Raw genomic sequence first — 21,786 nt, forward strand, 5'->3', positions numbered from 1 at the left:
CCCCAAAATATAAATACTAGCTACCCTTAAGACAGAAAAAAGGCATACTGGGCTATATTGGACTGATCATTAGCCACTATAAATTAGCCTGACTCAATATCTAACCCCCCCCCCATTTTATTTTGAAATGCTACTATATAGCTCTCAAGATAATGTTATGTATTATGCTCACAAAGTATTTCTGTAGGTTTTTCTTTCAGATGAAGGTCCAGCTACAATCAGTCCTCTTTTCATCTTTGGCTGTCAGTAGCACTTGAAAATATGCAATGGCATGTATGGGTACGCACACATGGTATTTTGCAGGCAGATACAACAGCTGAGCTGGCTAGCTGCAGACTCCCCTAAATCAGAGGCTACCTGATTATGGTTAACTACATGTGTTACTCAAGTTGCCAGATCTTGTTGAGCTGCAGGGTGAAATAACTTGAACTCAGCACCATCCTAACACATCTGTGTGGGTTTTGAGCAAACTGCATCTGGCCACTTCGGGGCATGGGCAGAAGGAGTTCACCTTTGCCTGAAGGGGCCTCCCCAGGCTATATGGGATGCAGCAGCTGAGTCTCCTGCAGAGGCCTCACCTGCCTCTCCTAGAAACTGGCTTCACGCAGGAGCTTCAGGATGGCAACACTTTGTTCTTCTTGTCTTTACCAAAACATAACCATTCACTTTCTCTACTACCAGTCTCATTGCAGCAAAGCAGAAAATGGCAATGCAGCATGGTTTGATGCACGACAAAGACTGCTGTTCCTCTCGGTTACATCTGTCAAAATCTAATCTAATAAATGAGATGATTGTTTCTCATTGAGGATGCTGTGACTGCATTGATTTAATGTCAGTAATCAGATGTTACGTAATACACTTTGCATTGGTTATTTAAACAATTAAGGCCATTATCAGTCACTCTCTATTCATCCCTCAAAAACATTCAGTTTGAAGGATGTTATGGCACATAATTTGTATGTGCATATTTGGATACAAACATACTATGACTTAGTGAGGTTGGCTCAAAAGCTTGAAGAAACAGGTTGGAATATACTGGATAAAATTTAGAGGATGAAGATGGTAAAGATGAGGCTAAGCACTCACAAGGGGATCTAACTGGTGGTCCTCACTGAAGCTAAATGAATTACAGACATAGTACCAGTAGCCTAGCACCAAAAATGACTCTAAACCAGGTCCAGTCTTTGCTGGCCTCTTGAACAACTGTATCAGGTAAGTCACTCGTGGTAGGCAGGGCCACATTTCCTTCTCCCCGTCAAACTAGACCGAGTGGTAGCGTACTCCTGTCCTTTTCAGTTATGGGTGGGCAATGACTGGTCTAAACACACGCACCCAACAGCTTGTTTTCACAGCCACGCTGTAAATATTACTCAGTAAGCCTGCTTTCTGGAAGTGCTGCTCCAGGAATGAAATTCCCTTTCCAAATGTTTTTGTTTTGAAGAAATGGTTTTCATTTTCCTCACTAAAAACCGGTTTGCCTTTTTTTTCCCCACTGGCACATTCCAGTGGGATGCAGAGTAGAGAAGCAGACCCAGACCAATGAAGGCACTCTTTTCTCCACTGGGCACAGCTACATGGCAAATTACTCCCATTTTCAACTGGAGCTACACACAGAAGTGAATTTTGTAAGACTGCAGAGAACCATTGCATTCACCCTCCCAAAAGAAGTTGCTTGTTGCCTTATCTACATATGAGAGTAAATGGAGACTTTCTCCTAACCTGGGAAAAATTCTGCAATAGCAGTACAGGAAACCAAAGGGTTCATTATGAGCAAAAGTAACCTCATGAGCACAGTTTTGTTAGAAACACCGTACAGTTTTCTGCTCAGTGCCACATTTACTAGGACCATATACTACACCGCTCTCCACCTTGCTGGTACAGGGCTGCGAAGTCTAGAGTTTTGTTGCACTTGGAGAGGCGAGCCAGCATTTCCCCTCCTCGGGGTGGCCTGAAATGAACTCCTTCCTTCACTAGACTAATAAGCAGATTATTATTATTATTATTATTATTATCACTGTTTACACACTATTACCACTTCTTCCTTTCAAGGTAAGGTGAAGCTAAAAATTATATATCACCTCAAAAATTATTACCTTGAAAACACGGACTTGTTAGTCATCGTTGTATGAAGATTTCTGTACCATCACCAAGTCCTGCACTGACTAGAGCATGGTATCCCAAATCAATTTGTATAGCCATTCTTAACTGAGCAATTATTTGCAATACCTTGCTACTTAACATCACTAGAGAGAAAAACAGCAATTGCCACAATCCACCAACTTTGGGAGGACATACCCCGTATTCATACGCATTCCCTTTAGGTTAGTGCTCATAAAGAGCTGCTTCAGCTTGTAGCCAGGAGGAAACAGTGAGAGCATTTGGCCGACCAACGTCCCTTTCCTGGGTTCCCCAAAGGTGCCAAACCTGCACTAACCGTGCGGGGTTGCTCTGCAGCATGTTGACATACAACCCGATGAGTACATGTTCATCGGCCAGCCTGTCTGCAACATCGAGGCTGTACTGTAACCTGAAACGGGGTCGGGGGGAGAGAGGGTGCGGTCCGGACAGACAGAGGGAAATAAACAGAGAAAGCAGGAGCAAGTAAGATTGTGAAATGGGAATTTAGGAACGAATACTTAAGTGTTCTTAGGAAAAAAAAAAAACAAGCGCAGAAATTATTTTGTTATTATTGTAATTTATATGTTAAGTATTTAATGGCTTAGGATGGTAGAATCCCACTCGATTACAGAGCCAGCCTCAAAAATCAGTGAGATGCCAGATCGGGCCAGGGACTGGAGCTGTACGGTACCATTTATTTCAAAATACAGCAGATTGTGAGGTCGGCACTATTTGCTTTAAGATACTATGTATTGCATATATACATTAAATATACATATGTTACACACAATTAACATACTGAAATCACAAGTTGGATTTGCTTGGAAGTGTCTGATCAAGACCTCACGCATCCAGGTGTACATAAATATATTTAAACATGCCCTACTTAGCTCACTGGGTTAATTGGTTATCACAATTTTCTCAGGAAAGATGTTTATAGAATACATTAAAAGCGAGAGGAATAGAGGCAAAGGTTTTGGTTTAGCTGTGTTAGTGCAAGCTACGAACATACTCTCTCTTTAACTTACCCTTTGCCTTTCAAGAAAGCTGGAGCAGCCCTAGCCAGCAGTTTGCTCTGCTCTACTTCAGTATTCTTGGAAGGAGAGCTAGTTAATAAGACAGGAAAACTAAGAAGAGGGTAAACAGTGATGTCTGAAATTCCTTACAGAACAGAGTTTGGAGAAACTCATTCAAGCGCCCTGGACTGTATAAAAATAACAACAGAAGCTTTAAAGAAATTTTAGAAAACTTCAGGAAATGCAAAGTCAGGAATTAGAGTTCTCCCTCCTGTTCTCCAAAAGGAAACTATAAAGCCTTCACCACAGAAAAGACAAACAAAATGTGCTTCTTTCACAAATGGAGAGCTGAAGGCTTGTGTAGTTTCCAGGTGGAGTCTGAGATAAACATCACCTTAAATGCAGCTTTCAAGCTGGGAAAGCTTCACCATAACAGCTAAATTGCTCTTCTCCACACTTGCCATAAGATAGTTTCAATAACCTATGGAAATGCACTTATTTAGATCCAGTGATGGGATACACCAGTTTAGTTTTCAGAAGTACTGTTCTTCCGTTGATTTAAAAAAATATGGAGTTCATCAAACCCACTTTTTTTCCTTACTACTGTATTTAATGGATTGCAGTAACTGCATCTTTCCCAATGCTAAAATATCCATGTTAATAAGATAAATCTTATCTTATCTAAATCTCGCTAAAAATGGAGAGATTGAAATGTTAGTTTTTCTTTCATGTTGCAGCATTTTTGGTGTAAAAAACTACAAAGCAAAACCAAAAGATATTTTACTTTCCTCTTTTAAAAAAGTATTCACCTTTATTTTTTGGTTTGGCTACTGATACTGTAAATGTCTTCGATCAAAAGATGGGTGAGCATGCATGCACCTGTGCATCCAGGGGTGTGTGTGTGTGTGTATAGGCAGATGATGTTGCACAAATGTGATGCATGATAAATCTGAGCAGATGTGGCTCTGATGGACTGAAGATCAAATCCTTTAATATTCGGACAAAGAAGGAGTTCAGTAAGGTGAGGTGTGTGCCATTCCCCTCCTTTTGGGAGGTCAAGGTTGGCAGCGGGGTTCTGAAAAGGATGGTACCGAAGGGTGTCCTAAGAACCCAAGCCCTATTGATTTATAATAAATTTGGAAGATAGTTTAATGAAATGCTGTACTGCACAGCAAGAAAAAATGCTTGCTTCACATTTTTATGCCCATCAGCATGCTACTTATGTGTGTTGCGCTTCCACTGAAGCGATATCCACGCAGATAAACATCCTCCATGCCATCTAGGAGGACACGTTTTCCACCCACGTTTTCTTCCCAGTTACAGAAGGAAAATGCATTCAAGGGGTACAGGGTGTGCCATTTCAGCCAAAAATGCAGCTTTTGGTTCTTAAAGTAAAGATAAATATGTTGCCACAATGGGAGACCAAAGACCCCAGGGCAGATTTTGTGCTTTGCTTTCTAACAGTGCAGTGTGATGCCCCCTCTACCAACCCTAAGTTCTCCTCTCCTATGCTCCAGAAGCAACATAGTCAGGGCGGAGGGACAAGCAAGCAAATGTTACTCATTGAGCAATTGATAACGTGTCTATCAATGTCCATTTCCTTCTTAGTTGATTAAGCAAACATATCTTCCAACCTCTTCTTATGAGTTATGTTTTCTAAGTTTTTCTGATGTTTGAGTGTCTCCTCTGGACTGTCATGCTGGTTAGCTTATTTGTCCCCGTGCTGTTGCCCTACACTGGGTGCAAACCTCTGGGCAGATGTCTCCTCCTCCAGGGAATGAGTTTTAATGGCTTTCCACATGATGTCCCAGGGTCAGATGCAATCTAACAATCGTATTGCTGACTTCAATTAGTTTGTGGTTCACTGCAACTGCTAGGTCCTCTGTTAAAATACTTCTGTCCATCTAATTACGCTCCATCTTTTATTAGATTATTTGCTTCCTTGCTACAGCACTTTTCACTTATAATTACTGAGTTTCCTCTAACTGATTTCAGATCATTTGGACATCAATTACTACCATTGCAACTGAGCTCATTTTTTAATTTAGAAACTGCTCTCCAAGCACTCCTTCCCATAACTATTTCAACCTTTGTACCATCTACAAATTGCATACACTCACTCTATTGCTTCTACTAGGTCATTACAAGAAATAGTGCATAGCGTCTGACTTAGGATAGCCTTCAAGAATCCCAGCTGATATGTCCTCCTCCTAGAATGACAGCAAACTTTTGAAAATGTAATTACTGATTTTCAATGTTGCTCTTATACTAATTTCCCCTAGTCCACGTTTCCTTTGGCTACTTCTGTGTCATCTGGGACTATGCCAAAAGTCCTTTTAAGGTCAACCTGTATCATATCTGCTGCTTCTTTTTTACCCACTGGACCAGTTATCCTGTCAATGAAACAAATTAGTTTGGTTTGACATAATTTGTTCTTGACAAATGCCTGCTGGTTATTTCTCATTGGTTTATTATCCTCTGGGTGCTTACTAATTCTTTCATAATTTCAGTATCTTTGGATACCAAGGTTAGGCTGTCTCTTGTATAATCCCTTCGATCTTTGTCCGTGTTTCCGCCTTCAACCTTCCTTCATTTGGAAGAGCTGACATTTGTCCTTCTTGTTCTTCCACATCTTCCTACATCCTCCACATATTCCCCAAAATACAGCTAATACTTCAGAGATTGTTTTGGCCACAGTGAGTTTCTCTGGGTCCTACCAACTGGAACATAGATTTTAAAGATATATTCCTGTTAGAATGGAACATTTTGTAAGATGCCAAAGAATGCTTCCCCATCTAAATTAAGAGACGAAACCTCCAACTCTGAGCAGATGTCTACAAAGATGTAGACCTAACAATATTGGTGTAAAAGTTATACCCTCTTTAGTGTCTACCTGGCTACTAAACAATCAGACATATAAACCTTTTCTTTAGCAGGTAGAATATTGCTGATGAAATAAGGAGGATTCTCATCTTGTTCTGAAAACAACATACTAAGGCAACAGGCAGTTCAAGTCTACCACACTCTTTAGAGATAGAAACATGGACAACAGCAGCAACCACTATGTTTTGCTCCAAAGTTAGCTGTTGTCCAGAAATTTGGCCTAATCTCTTGCTATGCCGAGGTGGAATATCCAATTCTTTCTAGCTTTTATGTGGGGTTCAAAAAAGGCACCAGCTACTCTGACTCAACATTAAATAAGACTCAATTTCTCCTTGGCTATGGGCATTTGATACCATAGTGCATTCTTTCTACCGCAGAATTGCCAAGTAATTTCAAGTTCAGCAGAATGTGCTGCATCACTCCGTTTATTCCAGTTCATTACTCCTTTAAAAGAACTAAATGTATTACCTGTGGGGGGAGGGCTGAGAAAAATGCAAGAAAAAACGTTCTGTTTCATTTTACCCCACCTTAGCCCTGTAATTCGATACCTTAAAGAAGACATTTTTTAAGAAAGAGAAGGAGATTGTATCCATTACTATGTTAGCTATGTACTTTAAGGCAGCACTGACAGACTGCAACTGGGGAACAAAAGAATCCAAATAAGGGAGAAAACATTAATTCAGGGTATAGAGTTATTCCTCTTGACTGGACAGAAGTTTCTATAATGCTCACTTTATCTGTTTTGACATAACATCCAATTCACTGGATTTGCAAGGGCATTACCTACTCCGCAGCAATATTCCCTTGTTCTGCTGCCCTCTAGGTAATCGGAGATCACAAAAACAAATGTGAGATTAAAAACTGAATATTAGCTACAGTAAAAAAAATACAGGACTTGTGGTTTTAATCACATATTAGCTGCCGTCGCAGCAAATGACTGTGATTTGGTATTTGGGAGGAGATCACAGATTTTTTGTTTCTTCTTTTCTAATGTAAGTGCTTTAAAGCTGTTCTTGAGCTGTACAGAGCATATTGTTGACATCAATTTCCATGCAGTATATATTTAGAAGAAAGGTGCTTCTAATTGTTATGCCAACCTCCTCATTAAAGCTCTCTTATGGACTTGGTGGCTCAAACTAAGCAAAGCAAGCAGGGAAATTTTATGTGGACTTTGATTCTGATGTGGCTTGAAGAAATTAAGAAGCATCTCAGGGAAAGCCTGAATCCGACCTCCTTTGAGCTTTGGAATAATTGCATACCCACCCAAAATCGGTGCTTCAGATGCAATTAAACTGCAAATAACATATGATGTTCAATCTCCTTTCAGCTGTTCCCCACAATTTGTCATTGTATTTACTAGTTATCAAAGAAAGATCTTTCCTCTAATAAGATTCTTCTTCTTCCCAGTTCATTTCCCTTTTTCACCCATGGATCCAGAAATGAAGATGATATTGTGCTGAACGTATGAGACCATATCCATTTCCAGCAGCAGAATGAGTCAGCGTGCTGAATTCAGCATTTGCTGCTACAGGGAGAAACCAGTTGCGAATGGTTATGTTCTTATGTGAAGACAACTAGCTGAAATAAATACCATGGGAATGCTACAAATGACAGTCTGTGCCAATTCTCCTTTGAATAAACACTCTAATTACATAAAAACTTTCTTTAAAGCTGTCTGAAACCTCTGGACTAGATTGCAACACAAATTGAAGTAACCATAAGTTATCTGCAGTGAAAACACAGCCAGCAGAGCTTTTAGAGTTGATTACGTTCAGCTAAAGATTTTACCCTGAGTTTGTATAATTTTTATTATAATACGAATCACAGAGCATTTAATATAAAATCAGCACAATTGCAAACAGAGCTGTCAAAGTCTGTTTCTCTGATGTACGAGAGGATAAGCTTTCACTAATGAGGCCTGATTTTCCCAGGGCAATAACAATAGTAAAACCTAAAAGAATTAATGAAGATACTGTTATTAGTCTAATACAGATTGAAGAACTTGGCATTTAGCAGAAAAGTACCTTGGTCTCAGTACTTTCTTACTGAATTATAGTAATGGATTAATCAAAAAAGAAAAAAAGAAAGGTCGTTACACTCCACAGTAAAAAAAAATGGGGAAACTGTTCTTATCCAACTGCATATTTCTTTTATGCAGAATGAAATAGGCTCTTCCTCTAAGATGAGAGGGAATGCTGGAAAAAGGGTGCAGCAACCAGAGGCATCGGTCCAAATCCAACGCTCACCACGTAAATGGGAAGTCTTCATTAGCTTCAGTAGGATTTAGATCCGCCTTTTCTGTGGCCATTTTGAAAAGCAAAGCAAAGTGGGAAGGTTATTGGCAAGCGGCGCTAACAGCAGAACACTAACCACCAGCAGCGAGAGCCGTGGAAGGGGAAGAGGAGGCTGGCTGTGAGACTTGGAGTCGTTTCCAGGCTCTCGTGCAAGCCTCTTTTGTTCCTCGGTCAAGAACGCAACAGGCAAGTCATACACTGACGATGAAACCATAAAGGTGTAGTTTTTTTCGGTTTTCAAAAACAATGTTTCCAACTTCCACTAGGTACATTAATATTAATCCTACGTGAAAGGGTAAAATGAAAGATTTGTGCCGTGCAGAAGCAAGAGAAGTTGGCAAAGCCCACAGCCAGCAGGAAGTCTATTCAAAAGACTAATTAGAGCCACAGAAACCCTCTAGCCCACCAGAGTCTTCCTTAAAGAATATCTTTAGTAGTTTAGCAGAATTGCTAATGATTTAGTGCATGAGCTACAGAACTACGGCGATTAGTGGGTTAGTGCTCTCATACTGACCGTGAATTGTTGTGAAGCTGATTTACATACAGCTTTATAAGAGAATGCTCATCAGCCACAGGACTGGCTGCATTTATACCCCCAAGTAACCTGAATGATTCAAACAACGAAACCTTGTTAATACCCCAAAAACTGTACACAGAGAGCAGCGTGTTCAGAGTGGGTTCATTACAATAAATGCAATTTGCAACCATTTAGAAAGGATACTGACTTGACAGTTTGTAGGGTGCTTTTTCTTCCGAATAAAAAGATGCAAATTAATTTTATAAGAAATGAAAATAAAAGTAATGAGAATAAGCTGTCAAACACTTGAAATCCTGCTAGGTCAATGAAACAAAAGTTACAAAACTTTTAATATACAAGCAGTGTAATTGCTTGACATATCAAGGTACTGTTAACTCTAAAAAAGCCAGAACTGACTGCTGCATCATGGAAACTTTTTGCTGTATAAGGATGTCATACTATCCACTTATAAGGAAGTCTGAGTACCTATGGTTGGGGGGGCAGTTATTGTCTCCTGCCTTCAGGGGATTCTCCACGAAGGAGTTCTTCCTCTAGGAGAAAGGGAATTCTAATGGCTCAGGAATCACGTACGTTTAATCCTGATAGTTAAAGACAGTCAGTTGAATTACTAAAGAACACAAAAGTAAACTAATCAGGAATTTTTCATATGTAAAGAAAAACAAGCAGCACAGTAGATAGTGCTGTGATTATTACTGCAGGTCCCTGGCCTAAATGGCAAAGCATACTTTTGTTGAATGAGCACAAGGACTTCTTGGGGATAAACAGAAGCAACTGGTACACTCTTAAAGAGCATTGCTCTTAATGACGTGTCCTGGAGAGGCCACAAATAGATTATCCTGCCTTGCACATAAAATCCCATATATTCCAACAATAGAAAGGAATTTGCATTTGCAGTCTCACTGTCTGTATAGGCAGCAGATCTGGTCTTGGGGGCCGCTTTGGGACTGGCTTTCAAAAAGCATCTCAGTCACACCCAGCAGCTACTTGCACTAAGATAACACTGAGAATTTACAGTTTATAGCTCCTGGTAACAAAGTTCATAAATCAAAGTAGCAGTAAACCATCTTTACTCTGACATTGCAGTGTGGTACACTGTGGGTTTGGTTTTGGTGTTAAAGTATGTAGCCATGCTTACCCAGAGATTGTGTTTGGTTATTTGGGAAAGCTGAAGCACTGACACATACAGCAGGAACCAAGCAATAAAATGCACCCAGCGAAGACATATCGCTCATCTTCCCCCATACAGCGGGAAGTTATTTTTCTGCCACCTTCTCATCTATGTGTGTTGGTAGGCTTACACAGATTGGGTGAGACAGCTAGCAAATGCTACGCACGTATTTTGGCTGTATGAGCCAAAATACTGAGCCAAAATGTACATAGTCAGCTGCAAGCACCTTCTCTTTAGGATTAATGTTTCTGACGACTCTTCTCTGGTTTGTTTGCTGAAGGGTCACCATAGTCCAAGACTACTCCTTCTCTCTTGTAGCCTTTAATGAAAATCTGAATGGTTTAACAGGAGTAAGGATGTCTTGCTATATCTTGCAAGTATGAACACATTTTCTCTTTGTTCATATCATATCTTGCAGCACAATGCAGACATTCCCAGTAGGCAACGGCATGTCCCAGTTCCTATTCCCACAGTGCTGCTACAAAATGGCTTCTCAACAGCCCATTTTCAGCCCCATGGGAGGGTGCCTAGGTTACATGTGAGCACATTTTAGCTGGACATAATGGTTCAAATGAGAACCGAAGTTCTGTGCTCTGCTGTGAGGAGCTTGGGGTGCCCTAACTCCAGCTCTCCAGATAGATATCTGGATATCAGTCCAAAATCACCAAGGTATTTCTCTGCTCATGTCTGTTAATTTTATTTTGTGGGTGTTTTTTTGGTTTTGTTTTTTTTTTTCTGGGAGGGAATTGAAAATTGAAACCTCTACCACTATCATATAATGGTTTAATATAAACAAGGATAAGAACTCACCTTCTGTTTGCAAAAGGACTTCCTGAGGGAACAGAGTGGGAGAAGAGTGTGTCGTTCATGCTGGTTACCGGTCGGGGGGGCCTAGAAGGCGGCAAAATATCCAGTTGCATTAATTTTGCACAAAACCCCCCTCCATCAGCAACAGTATTTACAGAGAATTGAATGACCTTCTTGTTTAAAGTAACATTACTACTGGCATCTTCTGCTTTAAGCAGCAATAGTTCCAAATTAAAGATGCTGTGGTTTTAAGCAGAAGTTGATAAAAACACACTGTTACTTAGGCCTGGAAGGAAATACTGCTTTTGTGTGTTCTGAGGTGAGTTTTAAGCAACTTAATTTTTTTCCCTGCTTTGGCAAAATAACCACTATGCCTTTTTCCCTTTTCAGAGCCTGTAGTCCAGGGTGCAGTCACTGCTTTCAACCAGTTAGGCTGAGCACTGGTAGCAGGTTCGCTGTGGCAGCATGGAAGTCTGCGGGGGGTAACTGCCAAGAAATTACACATCTTTTCATGAGGTTATCCCTGGCGCTAAGCTCCATGCTAGTGGAGTCCATATCCACATAGTGACCACAGTGTACCCATAGCCCTCAGTATCCCATAAAATACATGTAGAACTAAACCGGTTTAACTGCAAAGCTTTTCAACTGGTATATCAAACACCCAAATCAAAATTTGAAGTAAGTCTCTAGTTTAAGAGGACCCATTAATAATGATGGTTTTATTATTACGTTCTTTATTTCCTGCTCTTGCTGAAAATGAAATGAGAAGGAATATTTCCTCTGCTTTCTTTTATTGTCTACTCTTAAAAAATATTTCATGCATAATCTTCCTTCTGTATCCATTAAGCAGAAATTTCCCCTTCTTAATGGACTTCTTATGCAACATTGGGCAAAAGATGTAGACATTCTGGAAAAACTAAAAAATATGTTATTAATATCACAGGGTTTTCCATCAGATATGAGCAGAACCTGAAGCCATATGTAATTCAGACTTCAGACTGCCTAGATTTCAAGTTGGTTAATATCCCCTTTAAGCTCTGTGAAAGATCTGTCTTGCTTTCTGAATTCTGCAGATGTGCAAATCAAAATATAGTAGCCATCTGCAAAATATTCACTGGGCTCCAATTGTGCAAGACAACCGGTCATCCAAACCATCTGTAAGAAATGAAGAAAGCCAGTTCTGCACAGAAGTGAACTATTGCTACATGTTTTCTTTCTTATTTTGTAACTGTTAGAAAACAAGCATAAATGTGGTCTTTGACAAATCCAAATGGAATTCTCAGCATGACAATACCATGCTGATTTTAAGAAGTTTAAAACTGGGAATAGAAGGATGTAGGATTTGGCATGTTATTTATTTATACGAAAATATAGTTTTAGCCTAACCCTGCATCTGCAGACTCACATGAAAAACTCCGGTTCTGGTCAGTCACGAATTTGAGCAGCAGCACTTTGTGCTCTATGTACTTATGGAGAAGTGTTTAAAATTATTTTTCATGGACCCCTTCATCAGAGCTAGGAAGAGCTTGGATGAGGCCATCACCAGAGCCAATCCACTGGAAAAGTCATTGTGTTATGAGTCTTGAAATACAGAGATTTGAAAATAAACTTTGACAGAATACTTAGAAATTAATTTTATTTAATGGGTAAGCAACTGGTATTTTGTTGCCTGGGAAGTGTAAACTGGTAATTGATGTAGGAGAAATAGTTCACACCAACTACATGCGACTACTGCATTTTTGCTTTTCTCAATGCAATCACTGGCCAGTGAACACATTCAAAAACTAATGGGGCACAGGCCGGGGTTTCTGGAAGATGGGTCCAGCCCTGGGCTGTGGAGTCCTAAACAGCAGAGGAGAAGGGAGGAAAGGCTGGTTCTCAACACTGTCCCAGAGAAGGAGGCAGGAGGAGTGCTCCCTTGGCAGAGCTTGGGCTCTGCTTTGCCTTGCACCCAGTCCACCTCTGCTGACTGAGTAGGAAGTGGGTATGTGGCACCCATGGACTTCAGCAGATCACCACATACACACTTCGGGTTAATGTCTTCTCTAAGCTTTATCTCAAAATAGGGGTGGAAGAGAAAGTTTCTAAACCCCAAAAGAGCTCTTCCCTTTCACTGTCTCTGTATTCAAAGACAATTATTTATTTGGCTCTGGACTCTGATAAAAAGTTAAGGATTGGTAATAATGACATTATTGCATTTTTTCCAAGCTCCTTCCTCCAATAAGTGTACTAAAGAAGAAAAATACTCACCAAGTATCTCTTTTGCAGCCAAAATGAAATGGAAAAGAGATCATTAATTACATTGTCAGTTTAATATGTATGTGGTCTAAGTAAGTAGTGCATTGGACATATTCCATTCTTATGACTCTGATTCTGCAAAAAGCATGAGCGCCTCTACGCATAAAAGGTCATTGATCTGTTTACATATGCCGAGTTACCCTTGCGTACAAATGTCTATAAACTCCAAGGCTTTGCTAAGGTTTTGTGATTAACATTAGTTTGTCAGTTCTTATATGAAGAAAACTATATTAAACTAATCTGAGCTTTCCCAAGGCAAGTTTCTTAAAGGCTGATGCCCACTGTCACATTCCTCAGGTTCAGCTTGAATATCAAATTTATGTTCAAACATACATATACAGTTGTGTGATGTGATAAGACAAGAACAGCAGACTTTATGGTAAAGCAAAGGAAAAGTCAGCTATTGACTATAAATGTGTATCTTTCTGAGGTTATTTCTAAATTTCTGGAAATGAGTGATTAAGCTTTCTCATAGAAGTGAGCTGATGATACTCAAGCAACTTTCCTCAAGGAGGCAGAAAACACAGTACTATTGAAATATGCTATGTAATAAATGCATGTTATGGCATAACACATACCCACAGTAATAAACCAAATTAAATAAGAGGAATTTTCCAGAGTGCTCCATGCTGGTCTAACCTCTTCACACTGATGTCAAAAATAATGCTCCCACACACTCAGATGGAAACTAAGTCAGGTCAGTGCAGAATGCATTTGAAAAATACCTTCATGATGCACTGGCCACACTATTTGTCATCTCTGCAGTCTGGTGTTTCTTTTTTGTTGCAAATCTTACATACAGAAAGGAAAAATGACCCTTCCATTGGTGGGGGGAGTTCCTCCATCAGGTTAATGACACCTTGATAACTACTCCTCTAGATGAGCCTTAGATGTGTTTCTTGCCTAATTGAAAATTTTGTGTGGCACCAGTAAAACAAAAAACCCATGCAGTCTTTCTGTCTGGTACCACTCAAAAGTGGAATAACGATGAAAAGGAAAGGCTGTATAGTAATGCAGAGAGTACTTGTCCCCATTGAAGCTAGAAGCTAAGAAAAGGATACTGTTTTGTTGCCAAAATTCTTCCATTTAATGCACATATAAACCCTTTTTTGCCTGGATTCCTGCCCAGAGCTGTTTCTCTCAACTCCCATTATGTTTAAAAATAAAAATCACATCAGCGAGAAGATATTCTCAGTGAGGTACTGTAGCATATCTCTCCCCTCAGTTAATTTATATGAATTATGCTGTAGATCATGCTACCTCCACAACTTACAGGTTTTTCACTCATGTATCATTATAGCCAATATATATTGCCAAGCCAATATATATCGCCTTCAGTCTATGACGAAAGAGAAACTCTATCATAAAGCAAAATAGATGGTGGTTTGTTCTCACATCCAATCACTCTAAATTATGTCTGTATAGTTAGGAAGAAGGGAAGGTGTTAATTTCACAGCAAAGATTTGGAACAGATCCTACTCAATTATGGTACCTTCCCCTTGCCTTGCCTAAATGCATTTAATCCATTCACAGTAGCCCAGTTTTTACTTCTCGTTATCTTCTGAGATACCCCCAGGCCTTCGAGGGCCTCCAGCCAACAGGGAAGAGAGGCTTCTCTTTCAGTTTCATGCTCCCTGTCTCTTTCCATTTCTCTAAAAGATGGCCAAAATCTGCCCTGTGAAATTATCACTAACTTGCCAGCAGAGCCAGGCTTTTATACCACGCACAGCAGTGGGGTAGCTCAGCAGATCCAGCTCCGGATGATTTCTTCCAAAGAACAACATCCTCCAATTACACCTCCATAAAGAGGTGCAGGGGTTTTAACTGACAGTTGTGTAACAGGGATTTGGCACTACGTATCTGTCAGAGGTGCCTTGTGTCTGAAGAGCAGAGCACTCTTTTACGCCTCGAAAAAGTTCTGCTATAACCACACGAGGAGGACCATCAGCATGATTTATCCTTAAAATGTCAGGTAGGTTAGGTGAACTTTCCAGGTGTCGCACGGCCCACAATGGCCGATGTGCACTTGCCCTTAAAGATGCTACGTACAAAACATTCAGTACTGACAAAAGTAAGTATGTATAATAATTACAGACCAGAATAGTTCCAGCAGCCAGTAACACAGATATGCAGCATGCAAATACAATTTTAATGGCTGCTGCCTGAAATGCTTCAGTCAGGGCCCCTGGGAAGACGGTTAAGCAAGCTATTTTCTTAAGAAATATGTCAGAGTAAGAGAAATACTTTAAAGACAGCATTTCTGGAATAATTTTTCCAAGTTAATTTCTTTGTAACTTTCTTCCAAACCATGTCTTGATTTCTCCTGAATTCTATGGAAAATTTAACTTTTTTTTTTTTTGAAGGACCCAGGAAAGAAAGGTAAAACACAAATAAAAAAAAGAAAAAACGCAACAACCTGCCACTATGGACGGTGGAACTGGTGGACAAACTTTAGAAAAAAAAAATCCAAAGTGATAATTTCTCCACCCTGCAAATACACTTTCTCTCTGCTTTGTGTTTCTTGACTCCTGCACAGAAAAAGTAGTGACATAAACTACTATACCAAAAAAAAAATTTTGCTTTCCCAAAATATCAAAATGTAAAGATAATAGACTCTCTTCAAGTGACTTGGCGATTGAATAAGTGACTTCTTATGCAGACTCTTCAGGGCTGGGTGAAGCCACAGCTCCATTAAAGTCAGCGAGAACTCTGACACTGATTTCAACAAAATTGGTCAGACTTCACTTTTCTCTGGTCCCTCATGTCAAGACATACCTGTGAGAGACTGAAGTTGAGAGTCTCTAGATGACAAAACTAATGTTCTCGGCATGAATACATCCCAAAGTGCTGAAACTATGAAATTGCATGGATATCTCTTGAGGAGAATGGGGACATACCAACATCGTGTCCCAGTATTTGGTTATATGTACGTATCCCACTGACTTTCCAAGTGAAGTCACACCAGAAGAACATTTTTATATTAAATACCCCTATCAGCAAATTTGCACTTGATGCATTGAGCTTGGTACGCCACAGCAGCCTCACGTTTTGTTCAAAGCTACAGCATCTACACTCGGTGTAAGCAACTCCTACGACAAAGCTTACTTTCTCTACAGCACACAGATACTTACACAATATGAGCCAGGTTTAGAGGTTTTTCAGGCTGGTCAGGGAACATTGGGTGCAAAGGTTCACGGCTGGAAGCACAGCTTAAAGACTTGCTAAGTGCATTAGTTAGCTTCTTAGCAGGTGATTTCTGGGAGGAACAAGGAAGGTAGAGGTAATCTGGACAAGTAAGGTGCATACTGTTTCTGCTATAGGAAGCACAAAACAACAGGAAGCTCTACGGCTTACATACCTATCGACTGACATCCCCCTTGCCTCCCTCCTACCCCAAGAGTCTGGTAAGGCAAAGACTGCTGAGTTCGGAGGAAAGATTACTCTTACCTTCGGGGACCTTTAGAGTAGGCTCGGGGGGTATATCTATATGGACAGATCAGTTGCCATGGCTTCTTTGCAATGCTGCACTCAGGTAGTATTGAATGAAGGACAGTACAAAGTTAGTGTCACCTGGACTGGAGCTGGCTCATGCCTCACCATCTTGGGAGTGCAAGCAGAACAAATCTATGCATGCCTGTCCATATAGATACACTGTACGGGACACCGTTTCCTTCCTAGTTGTAGGCCAGGCACAAGGCTGCTATATTCTTTCTCCTCGCTAGTATTTCCCTCCTCAGCTCCAGCACCCTGTACCTTTGAGCTGCTGTTATAAAGCTCCTCTTCCACCTCCCGTGGCCGCTGCACCCCCTGCCACACCGGGGAACGGGAAATTTGAGACATGTGCATGGCAGGAATTGCCCCACCATGCCGGCAGCGCACCAGAAGAGGCTGATGTACTATCACTGTCACCAAAAGATGGGGAGGCTCTGCGCAAGAAGCATGCTTTTCACCCTGAAATCCCATCAGCGAGACTAAAAAAAAAAACCAACCAGTATTTTCTGCTTTCTAGTTTTATTTGGACACTCTTTGCAGTTGAACACTTTTCTAAGGAAGGGCTCAGAGATCTAAGGTGTCTTTTAGGCTGTGTGAGAGATTCTCAGGGAATCCAACCCACCTCTCTGTGATTCAGCTCCTCTGCCGGTAAAACAGGGGTAGTGATCCTTACACTGACTCCTCCCCCCAAAACACAGCTCTACATGCTGAAATTTAAAAATCTTTTTGGAACTTAACAGGAGCGGTACTGTATTTCTGCACACACATCCTGCATCGACTTATGACTGTAATCAAGGTAATAACTAAATATTTCTATTACAGAAATCCAACCTAAATATGTAAAGTTCAGGCTTATTCTCTTTCATTATAAATACGATTTCACTCTGAATTGAGAACAGTTGAGTTCCACTGCACCCATGAACACCTTTAATCTGCACGTGGAGCTCGATACAGATGCATTATGGAGAATGCTAACCAGGTTTGAACAAATGCTAATGAATGCTACAGAAAGGCAATTTCAAACATGAAGCAAAACATTTGTTTCTGACAAGGAAACATTTGAAACCACTAGGCATGTAGTCACGTCTTTGTCTTCTGCTGAGCAGGAATCTTAAGTTTTCCAATTACTTCCTACCTTTAATTACAGCTCCCTGGCTACAGCAAAAAATGGTTTTATAGCATAAATTGCTGTTAGGAATGGAGGTGGGCACTCTCCTGTTCAGAGGCTAAACTCAAGCCATTCGTGTCTATGCAACAAGCAGCAATTAGGACCCACAAAAACAATTACAGACCCAGATCGGCTGGGATGCAGGGCTGTGTGACTGGCATACAGAGCAAACCACGTCAAATTTAACCCTTGCCTGCTCCATCAACAGAAAACCAGACATTTTAGAAGTGTGAAGCTTCAGAACTTTGTTAAAAAACACAAAGTGCTGTACAAATGTGAGTTATTGCTATATGCATAGTTTTCTTTTTTTCCTAATGATATACTTTTGTAATATTTGAGATTAGTTAGGATTTTTCTGCTGGTCTCTGGATTTGAACCCTGAAGGATTGGGATGCTCCGTGACCAAGGGCTTCTGTTGGGGCTTTGCTCCAGTCGGTGGAGAGCTTAGCCCCCAGGTCTGTTGTCCTTCAGAGAAGGTTAATGTAGCTGTTGATACTTCTCTTTCAGCTTAGAAAAAGCATTGAATTATTTTGTTTAACAATGAAAAGATTGAAGTGTGTTTTTCTCTACAGTAAACACGACTGTGGATCTAAGCCTGTGATCACACTCAAATCTACAGTGCCAGGACCATCCCAAATGCTACGCATATGCTGCAGCCACTCGACTGAAAATATTGATGAACGAGCATTAAGTATTCATCATTTCATTTACACGTAGCCAAACAGAGCAAGCCAATGACGATTTTACCGTGAGTCCTGTGGGAACGGGAGAAGATGCCGTGCGCCTGGCGCCCTGCTGCCAGCCCCTCCTGCGCTGCCCTCCCCGCAGCATGCACCGTCACGGGTGCCCCAGATCCTCACCCAGAAAAGACCATTCCCACCTCTGCGCTCTCCCGACGGCTCCCAAGGCCGGAGCCTCCCTGACGGGGTCACCAATCCGAACCGGCAGCCCGGTTCCCGGCCTCCCCGTGCCGGATGGCTGCCCGGAGCTGCGGCCGGGGGCTCCTCCGCCAGCTGGAGGGCAAAGCAGTCTGCAGCGAGGTGCGAGCCTTCCCTTACCCATGACGTGTACTCTTTCATTTGGTGCTGGTTGCTGTGGGAACCGCTGGCATGGCCCCTCCAGAAGCAGTCCTGACAGAGCTGGTAATTGTGACACTGCTGACAGCGGTAGCGAAACCCCATCATGCTCTCGCTGTGGCAGGGGGAACACTCGACGGGGTGGAAGACTGCGCAGGAGAGAGAAATGCCGAGCCGTAAACCAAAGCAGAGAAACCCCCAGCAAAAGTTTATGGACAAAGCCCCAAACTGAAGGGCGAATCCCTTCTTTGTTTCTAGCGATCTGCAGTGTCGGATGCCGCCTGCAGCTTTGACCCGTGAAAACTCTAGTAGCCGCCCAGCAACTTGTGCTGAGCCACGGGCAACGCTTCCTACACTGGGCACCAAACCCTTCATCGCTTCTGATCTGACGCCTGCACCTCCTGCTCGCAGCAGCAAAAAATGTGTTCAGTGTCTAACAGAATACATGATAGAGGAAATTAATATGTGGGAAAATCCCCTGCACCCTTCAGCTGCATTATTGGGGGAAGCTGAATGTTCTGCTGTGCTGTGAGGAGCTAAAGCGATGCGCCTCAGAGGAAAAGTCAAACTCGGCTGTCTGATTACTGGAAGCATAAAAATGTACTTAGGCATGTCGTTGTCTCTTAATTACTGCTGTCGCATCTGTACAACTGGCGTCATGTAGGTACCTATATATGGAGTTGAACACTTAGCTTTAGATGCCCAGATTTGGAAGGCTGGCCACTGAAGGGACCCGTGTGGTCCTGCTCTCCGTTCCACTCAGAAGCAGGTAGTAATGAGGATTCAAGTCACTGAGCACGCTAAGGCACCAATCACGACATTCTGAAGCCCCTTCCTGGCAATAGTGCTATTTCTGTTCCTCTCTCCTCACTACAGCATGTACCCAATTTACCACGGGGTACTGTACATCTCCTTGTTCCCAGACACCTTCTGCTCTTCTGTCGTAAGGTTCAGTCTGGGAGGATTTGGATCAGTGCTGAGCGTGTCAGGGTTTTAATTCCTTGCCAGAATTTCGCAGCAGGAAGGGTTAGTGCTCTAGTCTGGGAAAGAGTACGAAGCTGGTGACGGACAGGGATGGATGACAAGAGCTTGAGGAAGGTGAGGTATATAGGTGGCTCTGTAGCCAAGAAGGACTTGGGAACATCACCTTACCCACCTTGGTGCCTTTCAGTGGAAGAGGGATTTATTTAGCACAAGAACACATACAACTTCCTCCTTCTCCTTTTATCACCAAAAAATGGCTGCACACCTCGCCTTCCACCAGCCCCATTTTCTTGTTGGAAATATGGCATAAATATTTTTATTGCCTAACAGGATGAGTATATATGATCTTTTCTTCCTCCCGCCCCCCTGCTTTTTCCCTGCAGTGTCCCAAAGCTTTGGTTACGCTAGAGGTAAACCTTCAAGGGAGCAGTAACACAGGAATATTCAACAAGCCCCTTACACAACAACCTCTGAGGCAAAATGTTGGGCTGGAAAATTGTTTACAAAAATCTATTTATCTTGCTAAATTAATATTTTAAAATTTTTCTATAAACTTCCTCTATTTTTAAATCTTCCTTTTTCTAGATTTAAAGTGTTGGAATAATGACTGTCAGCATCATTGCCTCCTGACGATCATGAGCAAGAAATGCCGCTTTAGGAACAAGTACACCCAGATAAACAAGACAGTAAAAAGGCATTTCTTGTCTCATGGTTTTTTTCTATTTAATATTGGCAGTGCTGGTCCTTCTGGACAGCAGAAGGCTGCACTGGAGCTGGGGAACTCCTCCAGAACTACACGAGGAACTGTGCAGAGTTTGTGGGCTGCAATTTGGTGGTGCACAGAGTGAGATGAGATGCACAAGCTTTCTAGCTCTGCCCCTGCACTTTCAGTGTGGCAGCACCTTCTACAGAAACAGTATATAAGGGGTTTGGTTGGAGGACTACATCTGTGAGTCTGTGAACTTTTCCCCGGGTGCTCAAGAAGTTGGAAGGCTGAGGAAGATGTTACTGTCCAGGGACATGCAACACGCACTGTGTAATAATCAAATGAGTTGATCTCCATGGTCCCTTCCCGTCTTAAAATCTGTGACCTACTCATTTCAGGGAAAGACAACCCTTGAGGAGAAAGAGGCATCTCACAGTTAAATCCTCATCTTCCACATAAGCAAAGGATAAGGACGAATCTGGAACTTCCTTTTCAGAGTATATTGTCTGGCAGTGTAGGCTTAGGAGGAGATCCTTCATAAGGACCTTTTGGATGGTATTTTGCACTGCACTGGACATCTGCTGCCAAGAATACTGCATGAACAGAAACTGCCAAGCTGTTCCTTCTCTGCTGCCGTATGTCATAGCTAATTTATGGCCTTGATAGTTTACCAAATGTAAGTGTGTGAATGGATCAAATCCTGTCGCTCTTTGCTTATCCAGAGCACAGGAGGAGAGGACACGATCAGGATAATTTCCTGAGCATAGCAAAAATTAAGCCATGTTCCTGGCCGAATGGCCAACAGGATTCTTTAAATATTTTACCAGTGACTGTAAAAATAGCACATGGAGTCAATGAGCCCAGTACAGTAGCTCCTACAAAATCATCTACAGAGTGAGAAAATCATCACACAAAAGTTTACTCTTGTAACTGTTTTTTGGCAGCAGCTCTTACTTACCATTTTCAACATTTGCCAGTCGATGCAGAAGTGGTAACCACACCAGACATTGTGGCGGGGGATCAGACATGAGAGTATCCAAGAAAGTGTTTAATGTGACTTTTTTCTGCTCAAACAAGCAAACAAACATGCACAAAGAATCAGTAATTAGACATATCAAAATGATTTTATCTAGTCCTTACAGAAACACTTGGGAACAACTTTCAGACACTGCTTGTAGCCCTGGTTTACCAAAAAGAACAAATGATACTAGCAAAGCTTTTCTGGACTATTTTTAGTA

General features: G+C 41.5%; 1 protein-coding gene across 18 annotated transcripts in view; it reads right to left on the reverse strand.

Moving 5' to 3' along the window:
- The window catches only part of DTNA (dystrobrevin alpha), a 222,374-nt gene that overhangs the window by 34,756 nt on the left and 165,832 nt on the right, over positions 1 to 21,786 (reverse strand). For 4 of the 18 annotated variants that reach the window (XM_009285603.2, XM_009285600.2, XM_009285602.2 and 1 more), the window contains 9 exons: positions 21,507 to 21,612; positions 18,841 to 19,007; positions 16,254 to 16,378; positions 13,075 to 13,083; positions 10,828 to 10,908; positions 9,037 to 9,060; positions 8,826 to 8,915; positions 3,147 to 3,224; positions 2,435 to 2,527 (listed from right to left, as the gene is read on the reverse strand). In XM_009285603.2, coding sequence (XP_009283878.1) covers positions 2,435 to 2,527; positions 3,147 to 3,224; positions 8,826 to 8,915; positions 9,037 to 9,060; positions 10,828 to 10,908; positions 13,075 to 13,083; positions 16,254 to 16,378; positions 18,841 to 19,007; positions 21,507 to 21,612 — 773 coding nt within the window. Of the gene's footprint in view, positions 1 to 2,434; positions 2,528 to 3,146; positions 3,246 to 8,825; positions 8,916 to 9,036; positions 9,061 to 10,827; positions 10,909 to 13,074; positions 13,084 to 16,253; positions 16,379 to 18,840; positions 19,008 to 21,506; positions 21,613 to 21,786 lie in introns of all 18 variants that reach the window. The other 14 variants (XM_009285601.2, XM_009285604.2, XM_009285606.2 and 11 more) reach the window with 14 other exon arrangements.

The sequence above is a fragment of the Aptenodytes forsteri genome, unplaced genomic scaffold (genome assembly GCF_000699145.1).
Source record: "Aptenodytes forsteri isolate BGI_AS27 unplaced genomic scaffold, ASM69914v1 Scaffold23, whole genome shotgun sequence".
In the NCBI taxonomy this organism is placed as follows: Eukaryota; Metazoa; Chordata; class Aves; order Sphenisciformes; family Spheniscidae; genus Aptenodytes; species Aptenodytes forsteri.